At 43.3% G+C, this 24,506-nt stretch overlaps 2 protein-coding genes across 2 annotated transcripts in view; one reads left to right on the top strand and one right to left on the bottom strand.

Moving 5' to 3' along the window:
• Window positions 1–24,506, bottom strand: part of LOC136844862 (uncharacterized) — a 132,718-nt gene that overhangs the window by 84,880 nt on the left and 23,332 nt on the right. The gene's annotated exons all lie outside the window — the stretch shown is intronic.
• LOC136844612 (uncharacterized) lies at window positions 12,041–12,619 on the top strand. Its single transcript, XM_067113898.1, has one exon. It carries the CDS (start codon window positions 12,041–12,043, stop codon window positions 12,617–12,619), a length of 579 nt encoding a protein of 192 aa, XP_066969999.1.

Below are 24,506 nucleotides of genomic sequence, written 5' to 3'. Positions count from 1 at the left end.
AGCGCCACCTACCTCATTCCATTTTCTAGCACGTGACTGCATCCGTTTCTTTTGTGTGCTCGTCTTTTTCTCTTTATTTTGGATTTTCTTGCATCTCATGGCATCGAGCAGCTTTACCATCTCTAAGTTAAGTACCATCTTCTTGTGGGGTTTTGTTCTATTTTTGGCTGTTATGGTCTCGTATTTTCATAAATATTGAGATCTTATTATGGCGCCACGGCGCCCCCGCCAGCCATGTCGATCATGAGGCGACTCCTTCAGTTCTTTTCGGTTGGAGTTGTCTCCTTGTCGTTATAGATAGATTTTGCCCCTTGGTTCCCTTCCTGGTGGTTCCTTGCGGTGGCTCCCCCTTTTTGTTTATTGAATTACATTTCATTGGCCTATCTGGCCTTTGTTAGTGATGCCCGTCCAGGTACCCCCCAGGTTGGGTTCCTTTGTATTTTTGGTCTCAATTAGGCTAATTATTTTATGCTTGGAGATGGTGCTCTCTTTTTATTTTTTTTATTTATTTAATTTATTTTGTTGTTTACCTCTGTGTGGTGGCGGCAGCCTCAGATCTAACCGCTTCCCCGAGGTAGGCTACGCTCCCTATTGAGCACATTTTGGTTCCAATTCTTTATGTGTGATGGTTATTTTGTGGAGTAGGCTTGTTTGCTTCCATCCCCTTGCCCTGGGTGTGGAGATCAGGTTGAGGGAGTTTTGTTGCTGTTTCCTCCAGGTCGTCGTTTTGGTGGGCAGAGTGAGCCCCTTAGTTCTCTTCCTCCATTTGGGGGAATCGAGTTCTTTGGATGTGTTTCCTCTAGGCTAGTCGCCTCCTTGCCCCCCCTCTTCTCGATCCCGGTTGGTTCTCGGCACAAAATTTCTCTCCCTGTTGCTTCCTCCTCCCTTCTGCACTCCTCCATTTTCCTAGCCTATACTAGGTTAGGTCCATATTAGGCTTCGCCTAGGAAGGAGTCGGGCTCGAGGGTTGGTAGCTTCCAGTAGTAGGCCACCCTCCCAAGTTTCATTTTCTTGGAGGTATGGATGCAGTTGAGCGGGTGATATGTTTCTCCCTGTCTCCTGTTCCCTTCCTGGTAGCCTACTCCTCCCCTACTCCACCCCCCTCCACCCCTCCAGCCTTGCTCTACTCGTGCGGGTGACGCTAGATGGCGTTTTCTCCGAGTTCAGGGACTCCTCCTGTTGGTAGAGGATTCGCTCCCTCCCATATCGTCCCTAGCATCGCTGTGTTGGGGTTGGTGGTTTGTTTACTCGAACGTGTTCGAGTCACTGTCCATACCTCTTTTCTCCCGCGGGTTACTTGATAGGGTAATATATAATTGCTCCGGCTTATGTTATGAACATACGAGCATTTTGCCCGTCTTGTTTCTCCGGCGGGGAAGTAAGGGCGGAAGGATTTATACATTATATAGAGGAGCGGATCCCTCCGGTCTCCTTGAGTTTTACCATCACTTGTTATTGTTGTTTATTTTCATTAATATTTAGATAAGTCTGTTTATCTACAGGAGTACAGCTCCTTTATATTTTATATACGTGAGTCCGGTCCTACACCCGGGGCTCCGCCGTTATTTTACTGGCAGCCCTTATGGTTAGTTCCTGGTTTCTCATTCCTTCATTCCCGGAGTCCTCCGGGTCTGAAAACCTTTACCTTCCACTCTGTGCAATTTAGAGCTTATTGGCCCAGTTTATGATAAGGGAGTTCTTCTCCGCTGGAGTATTCCGGTTGTAGTTGAGTTTCCCGGCCTTGCCAGCTTTAGATTGCTTAGGGTGGGAGGTTCATGTACTTTTCTACTTACAGACTGTTCGCTGTGAGGAGCCGGGGTGTACCGCCTCCCTTCAACAACCCTACGGTCACGTAGTATGCCGGACCCACGCTGGTTGTGCGGTCCGACTTGACGACCTGGTTGTTTGGCACCCCGATGGTTGTGAGGTTTGCTTCGCTCTCTGCACAACCGTCCAGGATGAGTCGGTAAGTGACAGTCTTTTTCTTCCGTTTTATGCTCCTCATATTGTATATTGTTTATGAGGTTCCCGGACTGGTTTTTTCGTTCTTAGCTAATTGTTGGTTTTCTTACAGGCGGACGAAAGCTTCCAAGAAGTCTGCCTTGGAATCCCTCCGGGCCTGGGTGGCTGGGTTTGGCAGGAATGTTCCGTCGGGAAGCCCCACGTCCTCGGACGCCAGGTTGAGGGACTTGCTCTACCCGGCGCGCACGGGTGGCGGCCGCAGTGCCTGAAGATCTTGCCACCCCTATCATCCAGCAAATCCGGGATGCGACCCAGCCACCCCAAGTGGATATCCTCTACGCTGAGGTCTCGGAGGATGTAGCCGCCTTGGATCTTAACCTGAAACCGATGAACACAGAGCAGGACCAGGTGGTAAGTGGTGAGGTAAGTGAGGTTGTTGGGGCGGGCCCGCTCTATTTGGCTCCCCTGCTTCATCCATTTCTTCTTTTGCAGGTTTTGTGAAGTCTTCCTCCTTGGGTGATAGAGCTCCATCTGCTATCCCCAAGTTGAAGTTGAAGACTTCATGGAAGGCGAAGGGCTACAAGTCCTCGACTTCCAAGAAGGCATCGCCCTTCCCCCCGTCGAAGGCTAAGGTTTCAGGACCTGTAGCCTCCGGGAGCAAGTCTGGTTCCTCCGGCAAAGGCGCGAGTAAGAGGGCTGCAAAACCAAGCCCTCCTCGCCAACCTGCTTTCGACGCAGAGGCCTTTGCAAATCAACTTTATAAGAAGTTTACAGAGGACCTAGATACGAGATTTAATAAAATCTCTGAAAAGTTGGCCAGTCATGATAACATACTGGCGGGAATGGCTGCCCACCCCAGCCGAACCACAGTATGTTATCCCCGACACAGCGGACCTCCCGCCGTTCGATGTCGGTAACCCTTGGCGTTTCGCAGACCGGGTCATCCAACATGATGGCAAGCTTACAGTTGAAGGTCTTGGCACGAGACGGTTGGAGGAATTGGAGTTCTTTCCCCGATCTCCTGCCCCCTTACCCAGGCTTCGTAAGAGGCTTAACGGAGGAAGCTTGGATTCGGTCAGATAAGGTTCCTAGGGAGACTGTCATCGTCCCTAGGGACCAAGCTCAGTCGGGCTCTCCTGCGCACTCTGACGGAGTGGCAGGCAGAAAACACAAAGTTGACTCCTTTCAAGGGCAACTTTACAATGTTTGCCCTGGGAGACAACCTACCCACCCCTTGCTTGACAAAGTTGCTCTGGCTACGGCCCGGCGTGCTGCCGATGGTAACCGTTACCACAGTTAAGGGAAACAGACCCTACTTCCCTGGTATTCCCAGGAAGTAATGAGTTCTGGGTGGACGCCCGTCCACTTTCACTGTCGGGAAGCTGGACCCCTTCTGCGCTTCCACGCAGTTCAGTGAGCAGCTCCCAAGCTGCCGGAATCTTTATTGAAGGCGGAGTTTGATGCCGGACTAAGTTAGCCCGGTCCTGAACTCCGTCTGCCTTACGGAAGCTACTGCCGTCTCCTGCTCGGACGAGCCATTCTTTCAAGTTTTGGCCAAGTCCTTGCTGGCTGGCTTCCAGTCTGACTTTTTTGAGTTTATCATGGCCAGACTGGAATGCAGGAAATTCATTTTGCCGATGCTACTATCCGCCACGAGCCTAACAAGCTTGTTAAAAGCTCGATCTGGGGACCTAACCTCTTCCCTGAAGAGGAGGTCACAAACGTTATGGCTGAGGCTACACGGGCCAATCAGAGTCTGCGCTCTCGCTGGGGCATTTCTGCCTATAAGCGCAAGACCCCAGAATCGCCAGCCCCCAGACGAGAGGAGGCAAACGCTTCAGGAGGCATAAGAGGCCCCACCATCAGGCGGTAGTCAAGCTGTCCCGGTCTCGGCAGTAGCCCAGCCTTCTACCTCCAAGGCTCACCCCAACAGTATGTGCTGGTTCAACCAGCTGCACCCTCTTATGTGGCTTCACCAGCGTACAACCCCACATATGAGGGCCGTGGATTTTTTCACGGCCTTAATAGGGTTGCAAAGGGGAGGAAGAGGCAAAGTCCCTCATAGAGGAAAGCCCAACACCACCCCAAGGGGAAGGCCTGGACGTGGTAGGGGGAATAAACCCGCTCCCTCCCACTGAGAGAACACAGGTAGGTGGTCGCCTGTATTGGTTCAGGGACCAATGGACCTTCAGCCCTTGGGCACACAGCATTGTGTCCAAAGGACTAGGATGGAGCTGGATCAAGAACCCTCCTCCTCTAACCAGATTTTACCAGCCACCCACATCAATCCTACAGGATTACGTGACAGAATTGCTCAACAAACGAGCAATAAAGAAAGTAAGGCACCTAAAGTTTCAAGGCAGGTTATTCACTGTTCCCAAAAAAGACTCCGATCAGCAAAGAGTGATCCTGGATCTGTCGCGTCTAAATCTCTACATAAAATGCGACAAATTTCGCATGCCTACGGTAGCTCAGGCACGGACTCTACTTCCGCGTGGAGCCGTCACCACCTCTATCGATCTTTCAGACGCTTATTATCACGTCCCGATTGCGCGGAACTTCTCTCAGTTCCTCGGTTTCAGACTCGGGAATCAAGCCTACTCCTTCAGGGTCATGCCCCTTCGGTCTGAACATTGCGCCCAGGGTATTCACCAAGCTGGCGGACACGGTAGTGCAACAACTCCGGTCTCGAGGATATCCCTAGCAGCGTACCTAGACGATTGGATAATTTGGGCACCAACAGTTCCGGAGTGTCAGAAGGCTACGTCCATAGTCATCAATTTCCTGGAGTCGCTAGGTTTTCAACTGAACAGAGAAGTCCCGCCTGACTCCGAGTCCCGGTTTCAGTGGCTGGGTCTCCAGTGGGATCTGTCCTCTCACACGTTATCTCTCCCGCCTCCCAAGAGGAAAGAGATAGCATCTCTCACCAGGAGATTCCTCAAAAATCCATCAGCATCCCGCCGATCCCAAGAAAGAGTCCTTGGGTCTCTTCAGTTTGCCTCAGTGACAGACCTGCTCTTAAAAGCGAAATTAAAAGACATAAACAGAGTGTGGCGGAGTCGAGCCAATGTCAAGCTCAGAGACAAGGTCTCCTCTATTCCTCGAATCTTAAAAGACAAGACTGCGGCCTTGGACCACAGTCAGAGGCCTGTCCAAAACAGTTCCGCTTCAATTTCCCCTCCGGCACTAGTTGTTCACACAGACGCTTCCCTAAAAGCGGCTGGGGGATATTCACCAAAACAAAAGTACAAGGAACGTGGTCCACAATGTTTCAGCAGTTCCATATAAACACCCTGGAAGCTATGGCGGTCTTTCTAACTCTGAAGAAAATCCGCCCCCCCAACCGGATTCATATCAGGCTGGTGTTGGACAGCGCAGTGGTAGTTCATTGCATCAACAGGGCGGCTCCAAATCAGGTCGAGTAAACCAAGTAATGGTTGCTATCTTCTCCCTGGCGAACAAGCACGGCTGGCACCTGTCAGCCACCCACCTAGCGGCAGGTACGGAACGTGGTGGCGGATTCCCTGTCCAGGGCTACTCCGTTGGAGACGGAGTGGTCCCTGGACGTGGAATCTTTCAAATGGATTTGCCGGTTCCGGGCCTCCAAGTGGATCTGTTCGCAACGGAGAGCAACTTCAAGCTCCCCTGTTACGTGGCCCCAACCTGGACCCTCAGGCGACGCCACAGACGCAATGACAGTAGATTGGAACAATTGGGAGAAGATTTATCTGTTCCCTCCAATAAATTTACTGCTGAAAGTATTACACAAACTCAGGACATTCAAAGGTCAACCAGCCCTAGTAGCCCCTATTGGCCGAAGAGCAATTGGTTCCCTCTTCTTCAGGAACTGGGATTACGGAGTCTTCGGATTCCCAAGCCCATTCTGACCCAGACAGTACAAACCAAGACTGTGTCAGCTTCCTCAAGAATTCAGAATGCCCTAGTTTTATGGACTTTATAAAATTCGCAGCCCAAAAGGAGCAAACATTGACCCTGTCAACACTCTGTTTTTAGAATCAGATAAAAGAGATTCTACTCTTAGACAGTATGACTCAGCAGTCAAAAAATTAGCCTCCTTCCTGAAAGCATCTGAAGCCAAAATCATGACGACTAATTTAGGAGTTTCCTTCTTTAGATCACTGTTTGAGAAAGGCCTTGCTCCGGCCACTATTACCACAGTCAAGTCAGCATTGAAGAAAGTATTTCTTTACGGCTTTAAAATCGACCTTACAGATTCCTATTTTTCATCTATCCCCAGAGCATGCGCTCGTCTGAGACCAGTATCACGCCCACAGTCTGTTACGTGGTTTCTCAATGACGTCCTTAAGTTAGCATCAGAGTTGGATAACTTTCATTGCTCTTATCAGGATCTGTTAAGGAAGACTTTATTTTTGATTAGCTTGGCTTCAGGTGCTAGAATCTCAGAGCTGTCGGCTCTCACTAGAGGTGATAATTTTGTGACCTTCCTCCCGTCTGGAGAGGTCCTCCTTTCCCCTGACCTTAGATTTTTAGCTAAAAACGAAGACCCACAGGACAGGTGGTCTCCTTGGAAGGTGGTGCCCTTCCTCAAGACCAGTCTTTATGTCCAGTTTATACACTTAAATCTTACCTTTTAAGAACTCCACAGAGTAAGTCGGGTCCTCTTTTTATCAGGGAGAAAGGTGGTACTCTTTCACTGAATGCTATAAGACAACAAATTCTGTATTTCATTAAACAGGCCAACCCAGATTCAGTTCCTAAGGTTCATGATATTCGAGCAGTTGCTACTTCCATTAATTACTTTCATAATATGGACTTCTCAGAGTTATCTAAATATACGGGTTGGAAATCACCTCTAGTGTTTAAACGCCACTATTTAAAATCGCTCAAGCCCTGAAATTTTCTACCATAGCTGTGGGAAGTGTCATCTCCCCACCTTAACTAATCATATCCTTATCCTTTCCTTTCCCCCCCCGCCTGCCTCATTTACTTCTCTGCTTATTCTCCTGGTTGATTATACCTCACTGCCTGGCTCCTCATATTGATGTATCTTGTATCTGTTGATGGAAAAGTGTAATCTGACATGCCATGATTGTTTTTTTCTTATGGGGTACTGGACAGTTTTTATTTGGCTCCACGTACCCCAGATATATGTATATGTTCTGTATATGTTAATTTTCATTGATCTTGTCTCTTACGTGTTTAGCCTAAGTTTACGTGTATAGTATTAAGGTTGTATTTGCATTTATCTTATGCACATTTCATGTTTCACCTTGCTTTAAGTAATTTTAAGATTTTTGGGGCTTCTTCCCGTCGTGTCAGGGGACCTCCCACGTTTCATAGTATTAAGTTTTTGATGTGCCTTAGATTTAGTATGCCTTAGTTTTAGTATTCTTGCTACATGAAAGAGATTCTTGATTAAAATTATTTTCGTAAAATTTTTGCCTTTTTCTTCAGATTACCCCATTTTTTTTCCTTGTAGTTGCAGCCTTGGCATGATTCTCTATCACTATTTCACCGGCTGACACGGGACTGAACTCAGAAAAGGGATTTTGACAAAGGAAAATCTATTTCTGAGGAAGGTCCCGTGTCACCCGGTGACCTCCCTGGATCACCTAGTACTCCCCACCCCTACTTGCACATGCCAAGTCTGGGGTTAGTGCTAGCATGGAATGAGGTAGGTGGCACTGGTGTCGCCGTCCTGGCGGGTGTTGAGTGTAGGGGCTGTAACGGCTCACCGCTCTGTTCGGGGATTTTGATAGGAGAGATCTTTCGAGTAGGTTTCCGTGGTAGTGGTATTTCACTCACCCTTCTTTATACCGACGTCTTCCTAGAAGACGCTCGACTGGGGTAGTAACCCCAGCTTTCCTGAAAGCTCTTTTTCTCTGGTATATCTAGCATTGTTATACCTAGAAATTCGTGCTGTAATGGAATTTCACCGGGTGACACGGGACCTTCCTCAGAAATAGATTTTTCCTTTGTCAAAATCCCTTTTTTATACAAAACATTATACACAATTAAATAAGTTCAGAGTTGAATAACTTACCGTATCAGAAGCACTTTTTACATTTTTAAATGCACACTGTATCAAAAAAACTGGCCTATACCCCAACCTTACCTTTTTATACAAAACATTATACAAATTACAGTTAAGTTCAGAGTTGAATAATTTACCGTATCAGAAGCACTTTTTACATTTTTAAATGCACACTGTATAAAAAAACTGGCCTAGACGACCAATGCGGCCGTATTATTTCGATGATAGACTAAGCGCCATAGGCTAGGCTAGGTAGCCTATAGGCACTACCAGAATGTACTGTAACGGGTACACACGAAAACTGTTGTTAATAATGATAACATTGAAAAACAAGCCTGATTATCACATTAAATTAATAATACAGTATTTATAAGCCGAATTACTGTATGTCTGTTATCATAAAATTAAGAAAAATTTCCTAAATTACATCAGAACTTGGCAGCTTGTGGCAGATGTAAACAAACCACAGCACCACCCTGGTGGTGTACCGCGGTACTAATTACATAAACATTCAGTATTTATGGTAAATATCATACAGAGTCTACTGGAATAGTGTACAAAATCACTGTAAAACATCTTTCAGTAAATATCATGATTCCCTAACATATTGGGACCCATGATTGGATGAAAATTCAGTGCAGAAAGCCAAAAAAATTATATATACCTATACAAGGTGTACTTCTCCAAACAACAGCAGCAGCAGCATGTGTGGGCTTTAAATGCTTTTACATAGCATGGGAAGTACGCCACCTACAACGCCAACTAGCGGCAGCCGCCCAAAACTTTTTCTACAAACATCATATGATTCATCGGGTCGGATTCCGGTTTGTTGTTTGAGCTCCGATGCAGAATTTACTCAAAATTTCATGTCCAAATCCGATTATGTCGAGTTCTAGTACGGTCGAGGACCGGGGTTCTACTGTATATTTATGTACATACTCAAGAGGATATACTGGATACAGGCAGTCCCCGGTTTACAACAGGGGTTCCCTTCTTACGCCGCGTCGTAAGCAGAAAATTGTCGTAAACTGAAAAATCGTCGAAAATCGTTAAAAATCCAAAGAAAACCTTACTTTTAATGCTTTTGGTGCATTGAAAATGATGTAAACTGCAGTTTTATTGAGTTTTTCATCAAAAAAACCTCCAAATTTTTATTATTAGGCCATTTTGGAGCCATATTTCTTCCGTCGGATCGGCGTTGTAACCCCAGAACACGCGTCATAAACCAGGAAATAATTTCTGATGAATATATTTGAAAAGTGTCGTAACCTCGGAACGTCGTAAGCCGGATCCATCATAAACCGGGGACTGCTTGCATGTGATTTTATATCTGTGTACAATCATACCCCGAACTTACGCAAGGTTAGGTTCCAGATGTCCCTCGCTTAAGGCGAATTTCTGTGTAAGTTTGGCACAGTCTTTAAAAATGCTAATACATGCTTATTTCTGGAATTTAAAAACTAAATATGACACTAATCATGCTCCAACTTTTAACTTTTAAATGAAATTAAAGTCACTATAATTTCATTTAAAAGTTAGCTTAATATATTACCCTTAAAAAAAAGAAATAAATGGTTGATGTAAAAACATAGGAGTGTGTGAAGATTAGTATACTATTTCTCTCTCTCCCAATTCCAGCGATCTATTTTTATAAGTTTTCTCAACCTTGTTTTTAAAAACTTCTTTGTTCTGTCTCTTTCTCTTTGTTCTGAAATGCTCTTTGTCTCTATGTTTTAGAACAAAATCGCATTTACAGTAAAATTTGTAAAATTATCGGTACAGGTAACAGGTAAAATTAGATCAATTTAAAATTATCTACTGTACAGGTAAAGACATACAGAGAAACAGTAATTATGTAGGTTACTTAAGAGTGGAAAACTATGAATTATTGACAGAGAGAGAGAGAGAGAGAGAGAGAGAGAGAGAGAGAGAGAGAGAGAAACCTATGACCTGCTAATGAGCAATACTCCCCCTTCTTGTCAGATTAAACTGACATGTCTGACAGCCTTGCCTTCGAGCTTCTTCAACAAGTTACAAAAGATGAGGGAAAGATATTTGTTTGTTTAAAATATGTATAACATAAGAATTTTGTAATTACAGTCTTATTATTATTATTATTATTATTATTATTAACCAAACAAAAACTTCTTTCAGTTTTCTTCTGAAGATGGAAAGAGACGCCCCAAAAGATTCTTGTGTATAACTTGTTTACTGGTAAATATTTACATATTACTTTGATCTCGAGCACTTTTCAGGCTGGTTCAAGGCCCAGCAATCTTCTGGAACTTCTTCTCCCTGTGCTGTCATTTATATGATGGCTGTCCTGGTTTCCATTCTCTTGAGAGTTGTTAATCTCCTCCTGTTGGTTTGATATCCTGATCTGATGGTCAGTGGTATTAATCCTTGTGGTATGTGAGTAGTCACCATCGGTCTGTTGGGCAGGAGACCTAACCTCCAGGTCAGAAGGGTCGATCTTAGCTTCTTTTAATATTAAAGATCAGCTTCTGGGATCTTCTGAGGTAAATCCTTTGTTTCTTTCTATCACTTTTATCTGTCTGATGAGTGCCCCTTCCACTACCCTCCTATGACTGATGTTATTGCTTTTGTATATTTTACTGTTTTTAAAATCCATCCTATGGTCCTTTTCCCAACAATGCCTAGCTATAGCACTCCCTGTGAGTTGAGTTGTACTGCACTCCTGTGTTCTTGGATTCTAGTCCTTATTCCCCTACCTGTTTCACCCACATATTTGTCTCCACAATTGTTGCAATTAATTATGTATACACCCCTACATCATCTGCATTACTATCTTCTCCTTCCAATTTATTTTTACATACTTTGTTTTTTTACTGTGTTGTCAAAGGTATACACAAATTTATATTTGATTTCTTTCATTTTGATGTAATTTGTCTCATTTTAGGCATATAAGGGAGGGAAACTATTTTCTTGTTTTCTGTATTCCATGTACTCTGCATTTTCCTGTAAAAAATCCTCCTAGCTTTGTTGAGTGCCCTTTTCTGAACCATTCGGGTATGCTAATGTATCAAAGCTTTTATCACTGTAATTTATTTCTTTATCTATCTTACAAGGGTCACACATTCTCATTGCCCTGAGAAATACACCTGTTAGAACACCCATTTTTATATCATGACTGTGAAAAGAGAAGAAATGAATATACGAGTTTGTGTGTGTGGGCTTTCTATATGTGCTAGGTTTTTGTTGGGAGATTTCATAGTAGAAACAATAGGGCGTAGTGGGCAGCCATCCTTGTGTATTTTGGGACTGCCATACATGTATGCAAGTTCAGGTAGTTTACTTGAGAATAATTTATTGCATAGTGTGTCCTTCCCATTAAATAGTTTACTGATTATGAAATTTCTGGATCTCAAGCTGTTCATTATGCAAGAAGATACGAAACACAACTTTACCAAGCCAAAGCCATGAAAAATAAGATCTGGTTTAAAAGTGAATGTTTGAAGAACAAAGTATGTCCAAAAACTTATGACAGAATGGAAAAAAGACCCTGGAGTGGAGAAGCTTTCAGCAGTTTTCAAGAAGGACACATCAAGGATCAGCTGCAAGAGCTTGAGGAGAAGAAAGAAGCTGCATTTGCTGGTGTAAGGAGAATACAAAACACACTGCAAGAGACCATAAGAGGTGAGTGGTACAATCGAGTTGTTGGGCAGGTCAAATGTAGAGTAAACTTTGATATAAATCGTAACATGGTCAACATTAAAAATAAGTCTGAGAGATTATATACTAATTCCGTTTGGATCAAATTTAGCAGTATGGAAAATATAAAGAATATCGCAAGCAGATTATTGACTAGGGATGAAACAGCAGCACTAGGACTAGGATTAAATTTCTGTGTAGGGACTACAAATAATACCAATATAGAATTCAGTAGCAAGATTAACTACCTTAATGTTGAACAACACAATGATTTAGCCCCGTTTCTCAGAGGAGTGATGATAGGGAGTAATGAAAACAATCTTGGAGATATCTTGCCAGTGAGATTTAGCACTGCTCTACAGAGATTAAAGTTACAAAGATATTAGAATTATGAAAGCTGACAAAGGGGGTAGCATTGTTATCATGAATAGTTCAGAATATAGGGAAAAAATGTACAGGCTACTAGATGATGAAACTACCTACGCTAAAATAGAGAATCCTCCCACAGTCCAAAAGCTTCAGAATACCTTCAACCAGAATGTGAAGAAAATAATCAGTAAACTATGTAATGGGAAGGACACACTATGCAATAAATTATTCTCAAGTAAACTACCTGAACTTGCATACATATATGGCAGTCCCAAAATACACAAGGATGGCTGCCCACTACACCCTATTGTTTCTACTATGAAATCTCCCAACAAAAACCTAGCTGTGTGGTTAGCTGGAGAACTAGGAATATACTTAGGTAAATTTTCAGAATCACATAATAAACATTCAGTAGATCTCATAGAGAAAGTTAAGAACAAGAATATAAAGGGACATATGGTTAGTTTTGATGTAGTAGCTTTATTTACCAATGTCCCCTTAGATAAAGTTTTAGAATTTTTACAAACTCAGCATAATGAGGGCATTTTCAATCCAAACAGAAATAAGTGTCTTCCTGGAGTTGATCAAATTATGTGTTAATGATACTTATTTTAAGTTTGAGGGACAAGTATACAAACAGAAATATGGAGTAGCTATGGGGTCCTCATTATCACCAATACTTGCTAATATATAAATGGAATGTTTTGAGACTAACCTAGTTCCTAATATTAATGTCCCTAACTTGAAATTGAAAGGTTGGTAGAGATATGTGGATGATATTTTTGCCATTCTGCAGGGTGATGAAAGTGAAATAGAAACTTTTCTAGACGAACTCAATAGTTTTGATAACAATATCCAATTCACTCTAGAAAAAAGTAACGATAATAAACTGCCCTTTTTAGACATCTTGATAGAAAGGAAAGAAATAGGATATGAATTCAGCACATATAGAAAGCCCACACACACAAACTCGTATATTCATTTCTTCTCTTTTCACAGTCATGATATATAAATGGGTGTTCTAACAGGTTTATTTCTCAGGGCAATGAGAATGTGTGACCCTTGTAAGATAGATAAAGAAATAAATTACATTGATAAAAGCTTTGATACATTAGCATACCCAGAATGGTTCAGAAAAAGGGCACTCAACAAAGCCAGGAGGATTTTTTACAGGGAAAATGCAGAGAGTACATGGAATACAGAAAACAAGAAAATAGTTTCCCTCCCTTATATGCCTAAAATGTAACAAATTACATCAAAAATGAAAGAAATCAAATATAAATTTGTGTATACCTTTGACAACACCGAAAAAAACAAAGTATGTAAAAATAAATTGGAAGAAGATAGTAATGCAGATGATGTAGGGGGAGTATACATAATTAATTGCAACAATTGTGGAGACAAATATGTGGGTGAAACAGGTAGGGGAATAAGGACTAGAATCCAAGAACACAGGAGTGCAGTACAACTCAACTCACAGGGGAGTGCTATAGCTATGCATTGTTGGGAAAAGGACCATAGGATGGATTTTAAAAACAGTAAGCTTATATACAAAAGCAGTAACATCAGTCACAGGAGGGTAGTGGAAGGGGCACTCATCAGACAGATAAAAGTGATAGAAGGAAACAAAGGATTTACCTCAGATTTTCCCATAAGCCGATCTTTAATATTAAAAGAAGCTAAGATCGACCCTTCTGACCTGGAGGTTAGGTCTCCTGCCCAACAGACCGATGGTGACTACTCACATACCACAAGGATTAATACCACTGATCATCAGATCAGGATATCAAACCGACAGGAGGAGATTAACAACTCTCAAGAGAATGGAAACCAGGACAGCCATCATATAAATGACAGCACAGGGAGAAGAAGTTCCAGAAGATTGCTGGGCTTTGAACCAGCCTGACTACCTCATCTCTTGAAAAAGGGTCACAGTTAGGACCTGAAAGTGCTCGAGATCAAAGTAATATGTAAATATTTACCAGTAAACAAGTTATACACAAGAATCTGGTGGGTTTCTCTTTCCATTATTATTATTATTATTATTATTATTATTATTATTATTATTATTATTATTATTATTATTATTATTATTATTATTATTATTTAATCTTCTTAATCTTATTAATATTTGAAAATTAGTACTTATTATGTAAAAAATTTATTTATCACACAAAACAAATAAACATGCATATAACAAAAATTCTCTCATCTCAGTAAGAGAGAGAGAGAGAGAGAGAGAGAGAGAGAGAGAGAGAGAAATTATTACTTTTATCATTTAATGTTATTTAATTTACACCTAAAAGCTTGAAAACTTATAAATTACATAAAAAATTAAACATAAACACTTTTGCAGGGTTTCTCAGTATTTGCAAATGTTCACGTGTCTGTGAAAAACTTGTGTATGACAATTAGTTAGGTTCCAATGAAAAGTTCGTGTGTCTGTGAATTCTCGCAACTTGAATCGTGCAAGTTCACGTATTACTTTATATAAATTATGTGGGCATTAATTTTCTGTTTACAAAGAAAACAATGTAGATCTATGCTGATATATGCTATTAAAGGCCTTTCTTATACACTCTGCCCAGCCATTTAGTATTTCCAAATTCGTGACATCACAGCCTCATCTACAATTAAGAGATCATCAACCCCTTTTTCAGTTTTACACAAGCTACTGTGGAAGTAGGACTGCATTCCATATTCTCTGCTCCTTTTGCCATTTCTGATTACCTTTCTTTGTACATACTAATCATCAAAAGTTAAGCAAACTACTTCTCAATGACAGACATTACAAGTGGTGGCAAATCTCCTGATGAGGTGTATATGCCATAACCCCTGACCATAATGAAACATCAGATTGTGGATTCTCTACAAGTGAAACTTCAAATACACTACAAGTGACAGCATATTAAACATACATATCAGAGCCAAAAGAGGAAAGATATACAACCTAGTAGTGGGCATCTTTTCAGATGAGAAGCCTAACTTAATTCCAGTGTTCAACAATACAGTATATACTGTATTGTACATGGTTTCCTTTGGGAGCACACTGTTTTACACCAACAATTTCCATGAGATTGAAGATGGTGTCAGGAGGAAGTGGAGCTGCACAAGATGTGCATATCACTTCTGGTGTTGGTGTTGTCTAACTTGTTGGTGAAGTCCTTTTAGAAAACAAAAGAAAAAAACAACTGGGGGTTAATATCACCAGCAGAATAGATCTGGAAGTCAAGAATCAGAATGCAGGTTAGGAACTTCATGGGTAGCAACATCCTTTTCTTTAATTCAGTGTTGGTAAAAGGTAAATAAATGTTCATCCTAGTATGAAGAACAGTGACCTAACCTAACTGAAGAGAAAAAGAGGTACCTAACACAAACTTGTCAATTTTCATTGATAGCATCTCACAAATTTTTCAAAATTATCCATCTCCCAAAATGTGAAGGTTACAAATGGGAAAGGAAACAATGAGGTGATGTACTTGACTAGTGTGTACACATATGGAGGGGAATGATAAGCCTGTGTAGAGCATCCTGTTACTTATAGGAATTACTGAAGTGGGCATCAGGCAAGACGAAAAGCTATCAAAGTCAAGGGCTTCCTGTATCTCTGAGAAAAGCCTGTACCAGAAATGTGCTTCAGGACACTGGAGAGAATCTCTGCAGTGACATTTGCTGTATTGAGATCAATAAAAAAAAAGTGTCCTCTTCTTTTGTTTGCTCATGGCTTAGCAGCAAATGCAACAAGATGAGGCCTTTTTCCTTCTCTCTGCCAAAATTACTGCAAATTCATCTGCTGACCACACAGAAAATCAGTGACATGATAATGTCTGTAGGGTGAGCTCTTTTCCAACTAAATGTGAAATATGGCTCACTTAGCAGAAGTGATGACCTCTTTGGATTCCAGGATCTTTTGATAGGACTCTTTGGGCATATCACCGAGAAGATCAAAGAGAAAGGATGAAAAGTCATGACAAAATCAGCACCTGAAAGATAAAGACAATGCAATGAACCTTCAGCATAACTTACTGTGCACTGCAAAATACACAAGGAAGATGGTACCCCTTATGGGAAAAGATAAAAGTTCTTGCTACCAGTCTGTAATTAATATAAAATGCACTTTTTAAAAAGCCCTTTGGTTTCAACCAATTACCACTTGCCCTTCAGTTTCTAATTACCCCAAAATCTGGCTTCTTCCAGTTTTACACATCTATATCCTATCCCATTAATTTCCAAGCTTTAACACTGACAAGGGATTGCCCAATGCTCTACCTATATAACTCATAAAATTTTTCAACTATGGACTAAAACCTGACAAATTTTAAAGAATATTTATAATGCAACTACAGCTGAGCTCCCTTATTCGTGGGGGTAAGTACCACAACCACCAACGAATACCAAAATTCCGCAATATATTGGAACCCCCCCCCCTCTCAAAATGCTTACAACTGCTTATTTGAGGTGGTTAGTTGCAGAGTTGTAAGTGCCAAAATTAAAAAGTGGAGAAAAACATAGTTAAAGTTTGGCAATATTCAACATAGATAACTTTTGAATGAAAATAGCTAGAAAGCTGGGGTTGGTCTTAAAAATTAGCCCATCTCTTCTACTTTACGTACAAAAAATCTAAATTTTCATTTTGAATATTGCCAAAAATAACTGCATTTTCTCCTTTTTTTAAATGCATTTATTAAGTTCAAAAACACTTTAATTGATGTTCATTTCCTAAAAAAGTGTTTTATACAAATTGTGTGTATCTAATACATACAAATTTTTCAGCATTTTTGTGTGCATGTGTGTGCAATATCGCAAAAAAATTCCTAAAGTATTTTTTTACAGCTTAAAATCACTTTCAATTTAGTTATATTCCTAAAATGTATAATTATACAGTCATTTCAATTTGCAGGCGTATGCGTGCCCCTAAACATGCTGCAAAAAAATGGTTGCTACCGAAAAATCGATATAAAATAAAATGATTGTTTTAAAGTTTCGAGTTTTATTTCCTACCTAGTATTATTATAAACATTTTAATACTATTTTGTACTCAATGACCTTGGGAACCAATCAGCTGTTGCCTTTCTTCCATACGCACACTAAGCTTCACTGACAAGAGGACATTAATGGTCTTGGCTTTCATAACGCCTGTTATCTAACACAATCAAGCAATAGTATTGTTTTTTCACTGCCTCTCTCCCCCAACAGCAGTTCTGGGCCCACCCACACTATTACATCTTTTTCAAGTAACTTCAGCTGTTAGAGCCCAAGATAAAAAATTAATCTCTATCCACTAGCAAAGACGCTCTGTTCAGCCAGCTACCCAAAAGGGGCCTGCAGCTATTCAGATTGCTGAATATGGCTGAAAAACAACATGTCTGATTCAGACATCTTATGCGTCATAAAACCGACGCTCTGCATCGCTTCCCAGCTCTAACTAACTATAGGCCTAACCATCTGTGGCATCATGTCAATTTCGTACTCTGCTTGTTAAGCAATATTATTCATTTTAAACAAACAACCAACAGCAGGTGAACACACACTGGTATTTCTGGGTTCGAACTGTGTCACCCGGTGAAATATCCATTTAGCACATATTTCTAGGTATAAGTATTGCTAAAAATACCAGAGAAAAAGCTAAATACAATGCCAGGGTTACAACCCCCAGTTCGAGCGCCATTTATAATGGTGTTGGTATACACAAAGGGTGAGTGTTGCCACTGCCACAGGCCTCTGCCCTATAGAGATCTCAAATCTCAAAATCCCGAAAAGTGAAGGGCCATCACATACCTCACGCTCATCTCCCAGCCAACCAACACCTCAGCCGCCATCTTGGTAACATTCCAACTTAGCACGCTTGTAAACATCTTTGTGTTTTTTCACAGTGCTGATATTTTGCGCTTTTTTGCATCTCCATCATGTCATCCGTTCAGGATTTTGCTTCACCTAAGTTGAGTACCATCTCCTTTTGGTTTTTTCTTATAGAGGCTTCTTATTTGACCTTTAATTTAGTAATTACGAGGTTAAATAACACGATGCAGCCGATCGCGACGGCTTTCGCCTCGGCCATACTGGACCCTCAGTCTTCGTATGGTTTTAGCAGGGAATTCTGCTTGTTTCTTACACAATTATATATTTTATATATTTTATATACTCCTTTCATGGAGTTTTATTTGAGAATTACCCTTTCGCTGGTTAGGAGTGAGGAGCCCGTATCATGACTGATCTAGGCTAGACATGGAGGCTTTTTCCCCTCCCGCCTTTCTGATCATAAATTCTCCTTTTCCCTGGCCCCATTCCTCTGCCGGCGAGCGGGTACATTCTCCAAGATGGTACTGTTATGCTCATGATCTTTTCTGATGTGTACGGTGATGGATGACATGTAAATTTTTGGATTAATTTTATTTATGATTCAGCGTTAGGGTCGGCCATTTTAGGTATCACCCGCGTTCCACATATCGCAAGTTGTTTGGCCTTCTCTACAGCATAAGTCCTTTATGTATTATAAATATTCTGTGCATTTATATAATACGTTTTTATATTTCACACATCATTTGGTTAACTTTTTATCTTAGTACTTTAATTCAGATAGTTTCTTTGATGGGTATTCTGGCCTAGCCTTCTCGACCGCTCTGTTATCGGTTTCGGAGAGCTAGGCTAGATAGGATAGGCTCCTTTCATGATTCTCATGCTTCCTAGCTCCCCCGACCAGGTCGTTTTGAGGCTTGGAGGGAGGTGTTGGGTTGTTGAGGGAGTTCCTCGTTCTCTCTTGGCCCACCTGACCATGCCGTCATGTTTTTGGAAGGTGAAATTAGGCTTGTGAGACCCCCCCCTCCCCTGTTTTAGCCTACCTGACCAGACCGATAGGTTTTCGGAAGGTGAGGTTAGAATAGTGAGGGTTTCCTCAATGCATAGCCTCCCACCTGACCAGGCTGTTGGCGTTGGAGGGTGTGGCCAGACCTAGCGTGGATTTCTCCTCTCCCCCCCCCCCTCTCCTATCACACCTCTGTTAGCCTTCCTGTCCAAGTCAAAAGTTTTGACGTTGGAGGTTGGTCTGGGGTCGAAGGTTGCACAGACCTTTTCGTGTTGTTAGCCTAGCCCTTCCTTACCTATTCTTTAGCATTTGGCGGGTGACCCAAGCTTCTCCCTGCGCGAGGGACGTCGATCACTTATGACCAGCACCCCGTGGGGAGTTTCTATTGGCGTCCAGGGGGTGTTACCCACCCATCTGGCCACCACTTTTCGGTTCCCACCACTTTGCTATTCCTTTCCTATTCTTTAGCATTTGGCGTGTGACCTAGACTTCTCCCAGCACAAGGGACGTCGATCACTTATGACCGGCACCCCGTGGGGAGTTTCTATCGGCGTCCAGACAGTGTTATCCACCTATCTGGCCTCCGCCTTTCGGTTTCCGCCACTCTGCTAGTGTTTCGTTTGTTCGCTTCCCTCAGTGTTAGCTGGAGCATCGAACACAGGTCCAGGGACACTATCTTGACTTCCGCTAGGTTCATTCTCTGCCGGGTTAGTCAGGTCTCCCATTGTTCTTGTACATGTTACCACTCCGGTGGGTATGGTTTTCGGTCGGTTGGCGCTTTCCACTACCTGGTTCCCGCCACAGGCATTGAGAGTTGAGCCAGATTTGAGGACTCCTCTCCGCCTCCTCCGCCGCTACCATAGGTATGAGATAACGAGATTTCCGTGGCAATCAGGGCGGAGTATCATACACCAGTGTATCTTTTAAAGTACTCCTGTTTACATAATTAGTTGACCATTCCGTAGCATATCTTTACCATACCGCTGCCGGACCCTTTCCTAGGTTAAGGTGTACTGTTACCGCCGGACCTACTCCGGCAGCCCTTAACTTTATGTTACTCATGTATTGTATATTAATTGTTCTGGGTTTTCCGACCTGTGTCACCCGGTGAAATAACCTTTCAGCACTTATTTCTAGGTAAAGCTATTGCTAAATATACCAGAGAAAAGCTAAAAAGCTAAGCCGGAGTTACTACCTCGTGTTTAGCTCCATGAAATGGAGTCGTGTATGAGAAAGGGTGAGATTGTCACAATCACAGGCCTCCGCCCTGTAAACATTCCCAATGTCAAAAGTCCCACCGAGTGAAGTGCCATTACAAACCCCGCACCACACTCGCGGACTGTAAACAAGCCGGCGTCACCCACATTCCACTTTTAACACGCGACCGCTGTTGTTGTTCTGTTCGTGTGTGCGCTTTCTTTGATTGTTTTGCTATGGCATCCTCCTTGGATTCTTCACCTAAGTTGAGTACCATCTTTGTTTTTTATTTTAGGCAGTTGAGGCTCCTTATTTCCCTCTAATTTAATAATTAGAGGGATTTATATGCCCGTCTCATCCACCTTCTCCCGACCTCATGGGACCTTCAGTCTCGGTGCGGGAATTATGTCAGGGCTTCGTTCCCCTTCATTTTCTCATGTTGTGCCCTTTTGCTGATTATATATTCAACTGGGTTTTTTATATTATTGTTTGTTATCCTTCTCTGGAGAAATTTTGGTCTTGTCGTTTAGGCTACGAGTTTTTTCCCCCTCGGGCCTATCCGCTATTTATCAATTATTATACGCCTTTTATGTTGGACCTTTACTTCCTCCAGTGCTTGGATATATTATTTGAGATGGTACAGTTATGCTTATCTAGCTTATTTTAAGCCTAGCGCACGGATGTCTTTGATATTTGCGGATTATATCCTTTGTTTTAAATCTGGAAGGTCGGCCATTTTCCCTCCGCGCTCATATCGCGTTGGGCTTGGTCTTCCTTCTACATATGTTCTTATGATTAGTTAGGTCATTATTATTTTTTGCCTAGGATAGGTTAAATTTAGGCTAGTTGAGTACATGCTATTTCCCCTGGGCTTCCTCCCTCAGCCACTGGCTGTGTTAGGTTAGCCTAGGTTGTAGCTATGGCAATTCTTCCCTTGCTAGGGGAGAAGGTTTGGCGTGTAGGAGGGTTCATAGTTTTGGAGCTTCCCTTGGTGTGGCGTTTGGTTAGAGAAGTCGGGCTTGCGCTTCTCCCTCTCCCTGTTTCGGCCTTTCCGTTTAGGCTCTAGTCCTAAAAAGGTTAAGCTGGAATAGCGAGGGTCTTATTTTAGCCTACCTTCATCCGAAACCACATCTTTGGGTTATTCTCCATCTTCATGTTTACCCCTCTCCTACCCCATTATTCCTTCCTCCCCCTCCCCCCCTTTCCCTCTCCCACCCTTGGTTCGCTTTAACTTACCAAGGCCCGAGAATTTATCCTGTTCCTTTCACCATAGCTTTATATCCCCTTCCTCTGCATTGATTGGTCTGTTTCTCTCGCACGGGTCCCGACCTTACCCGGTCACACCCATCGAGACCTCAGTTGGGACCGGGGTGCTCCCACACCCCTGTTCCCCATTCCTTTCTTTGCTTTTGGCCTTGAGAGTTCCCCGTCCTCTCTTCTCTCACTATCGTTCGTACATGTTCGTCCGATCGTAGGGAGAAGGATGGTTCTCATGGCGCCTGGAGAGTGCTTACCCACCCCCTGGTCGCTACCTTGGATCCCTCGCGCATGGCCTATACCATCCCCTCCCCCCTCCTAGTGTCAGTACGCGCTTTTTTCCCACCGAGTGTCGTTCTCAGAACAATATCTCGGGGGAAAGATTTTGTGTTCATGTTGCCAGTTAGAGTTTCCCACCTGACTGTCTTCCGTTGTTCACACGCTATGACACTTACATTCGTTCTATTCACTTAGAACACCTATAGTTCCCAGTATCTACTCTCCGCCGACTAGCTATCTTTGTGTTTTCTCTGCTAGGTAGTTGGACGTTCTTGTCGCCTTCCACTCTGGTGGGTACGGTGTTTGGTCGGACGGTGCTCACTACACCTCCTCCGCCGTCACCATATTGGAGTAGAGGACTCCCCCGGCTCCAAGCAGAAATATCCACTTTTATAGTTGACCTTTCCCTAGATGCATATATATTTATTCATTTTATATTATATATTATATTATGTTTATATTATATTTATATACTACCCGGATTTTGGGTTATCTTGCATGTTCCAGTAGGGCCCTTAACCTCCCGGTTAACTCAGCGGATCTATCTGGACATTGTTTATATATATATATATTTATATATATTATCTTGCATGTTCCAGTATATATATATAACCTCCCGGTTATATATCCGCGGATATATCTGATATATTGTTTATATATATACATATATATATATATATATATTTATTCATTTATTATATTATAGATTAACTTACCTTTTGGGACCTTCCCCATCGCTCCGGATTAACTCCGGTGGTCCCTCTAGGTAGTTGATCTTGCATGTTCCAGTAGGCCCCTTATACTCCCGGTCAGCTCCGGCGGGACCTACTTGGATAACTATTATACTAAGACACTGCTCCGGCATTCCATTCCGGCAGCCCTATCAGCATACTCATATACCGGTCAACTTACAGATGGTGCGTTGTCAGGAGCAGGGGTGCACAGCTGTGCTACATCAAGCCAGCGGGCATGAAGTGTGCAGGTCCCACTCCGGGTGTGCTGTCCACGTAGGGGACCTGGTCGTCTGGCACCCTGATGGTTGTGAGGTGTGCTCGCCCTCTCCGAACAGGTTCTGGATGAGTCGGTAAGTTAGTTTTTCCACTTCCGATTCATGTTCACCTTCAGTTTTGTCTCTTATGGATAATTATAACATATTCTCCCTTTAGGAGGCTCAGTCACCTGACTTTCTCCCCCTTCCAGATTGACCACAGCTCTCGGGACTCTTCGTTGTCGACCCTCAAGACCTGGGTCAGCGGCTTCGGGAGGAACGTCGGGGCAGGGAAGCCCTACATCTTATCTAAGGACGTCTGCAACGTTCTCTTCCCCGGCGCCTGGATCGCTGGGATCCGGGAAATGACGCAGCCCTCCCAGGAAGAAGTCGCTGCATGCGGAGTTGTCGCCGAGGATGTTGCGGCCCTTAATCTCGACCTCAAGCCTATGAATGTGGACCTGGAATTGCAGGCAGGTAAGGGGGTAAGTGAGGCAGGTGATCTTTTTAGTTCTCCTTCTTCCACTGCTTCTTCCTTCCAAGGATTTATGAAATCCTCTTGCCTTATGGACGGTGCAAGGTCTACCGTCCCTAAGGTTAAAGCTGTAAAGAAAAAGACCTTAAAGTCCCAGAAAGTCTGCTCCAAGGTTCCTCGAAGACGCCACGGCCCCTAGCCCCGTGCCGTCTCTGAGCAAGGCCTCTACTTCTGGGAAGGGAGCATGAGCTAAACAAAGTAAGGAGGTTCCCACCCTCCTTCCTTTGATGCTGAAGCGTTTGCAGAGCTTCTTATGAAGCAGTTTGACAAAAGGGTTGACGACAAGCTGTTGCAACTCTCAAGTCAGCTGTCTTCATCAAACGCTTCTGTGCTCGTTGTCGGAAGAGGTTAAGTCTCAAAGGACTTTAATCTCAGGTTCATGGTTCATGAGCCAACAAACCCTTCTGGGACACCTCCAGCCTACCTGGAGGAAACCCCTGGCAATTCTTGCCCCCAGCATAACCTGAAATCAGGCTGGAGGAATTGAATTCTTCCTCCTAACCTGCAGGTTATGCCAGGCTAAAACGGAGGAGGCATGGATTCGGTCCGATAAGGTCCCCAAGGAAACTGTCATCTTCCCGAGGACCAGGCCCAGTCGGCCCTATTATGGACTTTGTCGGAGTGGCAGGCAGAGAACACCAAGCTCACTCCGGCAAAAGGTGCCTTCACAATGTTCTCTCTGGGAGAAGTTCTCCCCACCCCTTGCACCTCTAAAGTGGCCTCCCTCACCAACCAGGCTTGTGTAGAGGGTAAGCCCCTTCCTCATCTCCGGGAGACAGATCCCACCTCTCTTGTCTTACCCGGAGATTCTCAGTATTGGGTAGGAGCTCCGGAGACCTTCACTGTTACTCGGCTGGACCCTGACTGCGCCTCTAACCTCTTCAGCGAGCAACTCCCTAGGATCCCGGAGTCGCTCCTGAAGGCTGAAGCTGAGTCTAAGGACAGACTCAGTAGGTCCTTAAACTCTCTGACTTTGGCGGAGGCAACGTCAGTAGTTTATAGCGAAGATGCACTATTCCAGGTACTGATGAAATCTCTCTTAGGGAGTTTTCAACAGGACCTGTATGATATCAGGCCGGTTGAACTGCCGGAAACACATCTTTTCGGCAGCCTCATCCGGTCATGAGCCTAACAGGCTCATAAAAGCTCCATCTGGGGAGCTAACCTCTTCCCCCAAGAAGAGGTGGATGCGGTCCTAGCCGAGGCAACTAGGGCCAACCAGAGTCTCCGCTCCCGATGGGGTTTATCCTCTAAGAGGAAACAGTCTGAGCCCGCCAGAACTCATCCCAAGCCAGGGAAAAAGTTCAAAAAGTTTAAACGGCTCCCGACTCAGACTGTCTTGCAGGCTGTCCAGGTCCCCGTCCCTGGTCATCCTTCAACCTCACAGCCTCAACCTCAACCTCACTATGTGCTGGTCCAACCAGCCCAT

The sequence above is a fragment of the Macrobrachium rosenbergii genome, chromosome 13 (genome assembly GCF_040412425.1).
Source record: "Macrobrachium rosenbergii isolate ZJJX-2024 chromosome 13, ASM4041242v1, whole genome shotgun sequence".
In the NCBI taxonomy this organism is placed as follows: Eukaryota; Metazoa; Arthropoda; class Malacostraca; order Decapoda; family Palaemonidae; genus Macrobrachium; species Macrobrachium rosenbergii.
The sequence above is the reverse complement of the archived record's forward strand: the minus strand, read 5'-3'. Positions and strand labels throughout refer to the sequence as shown.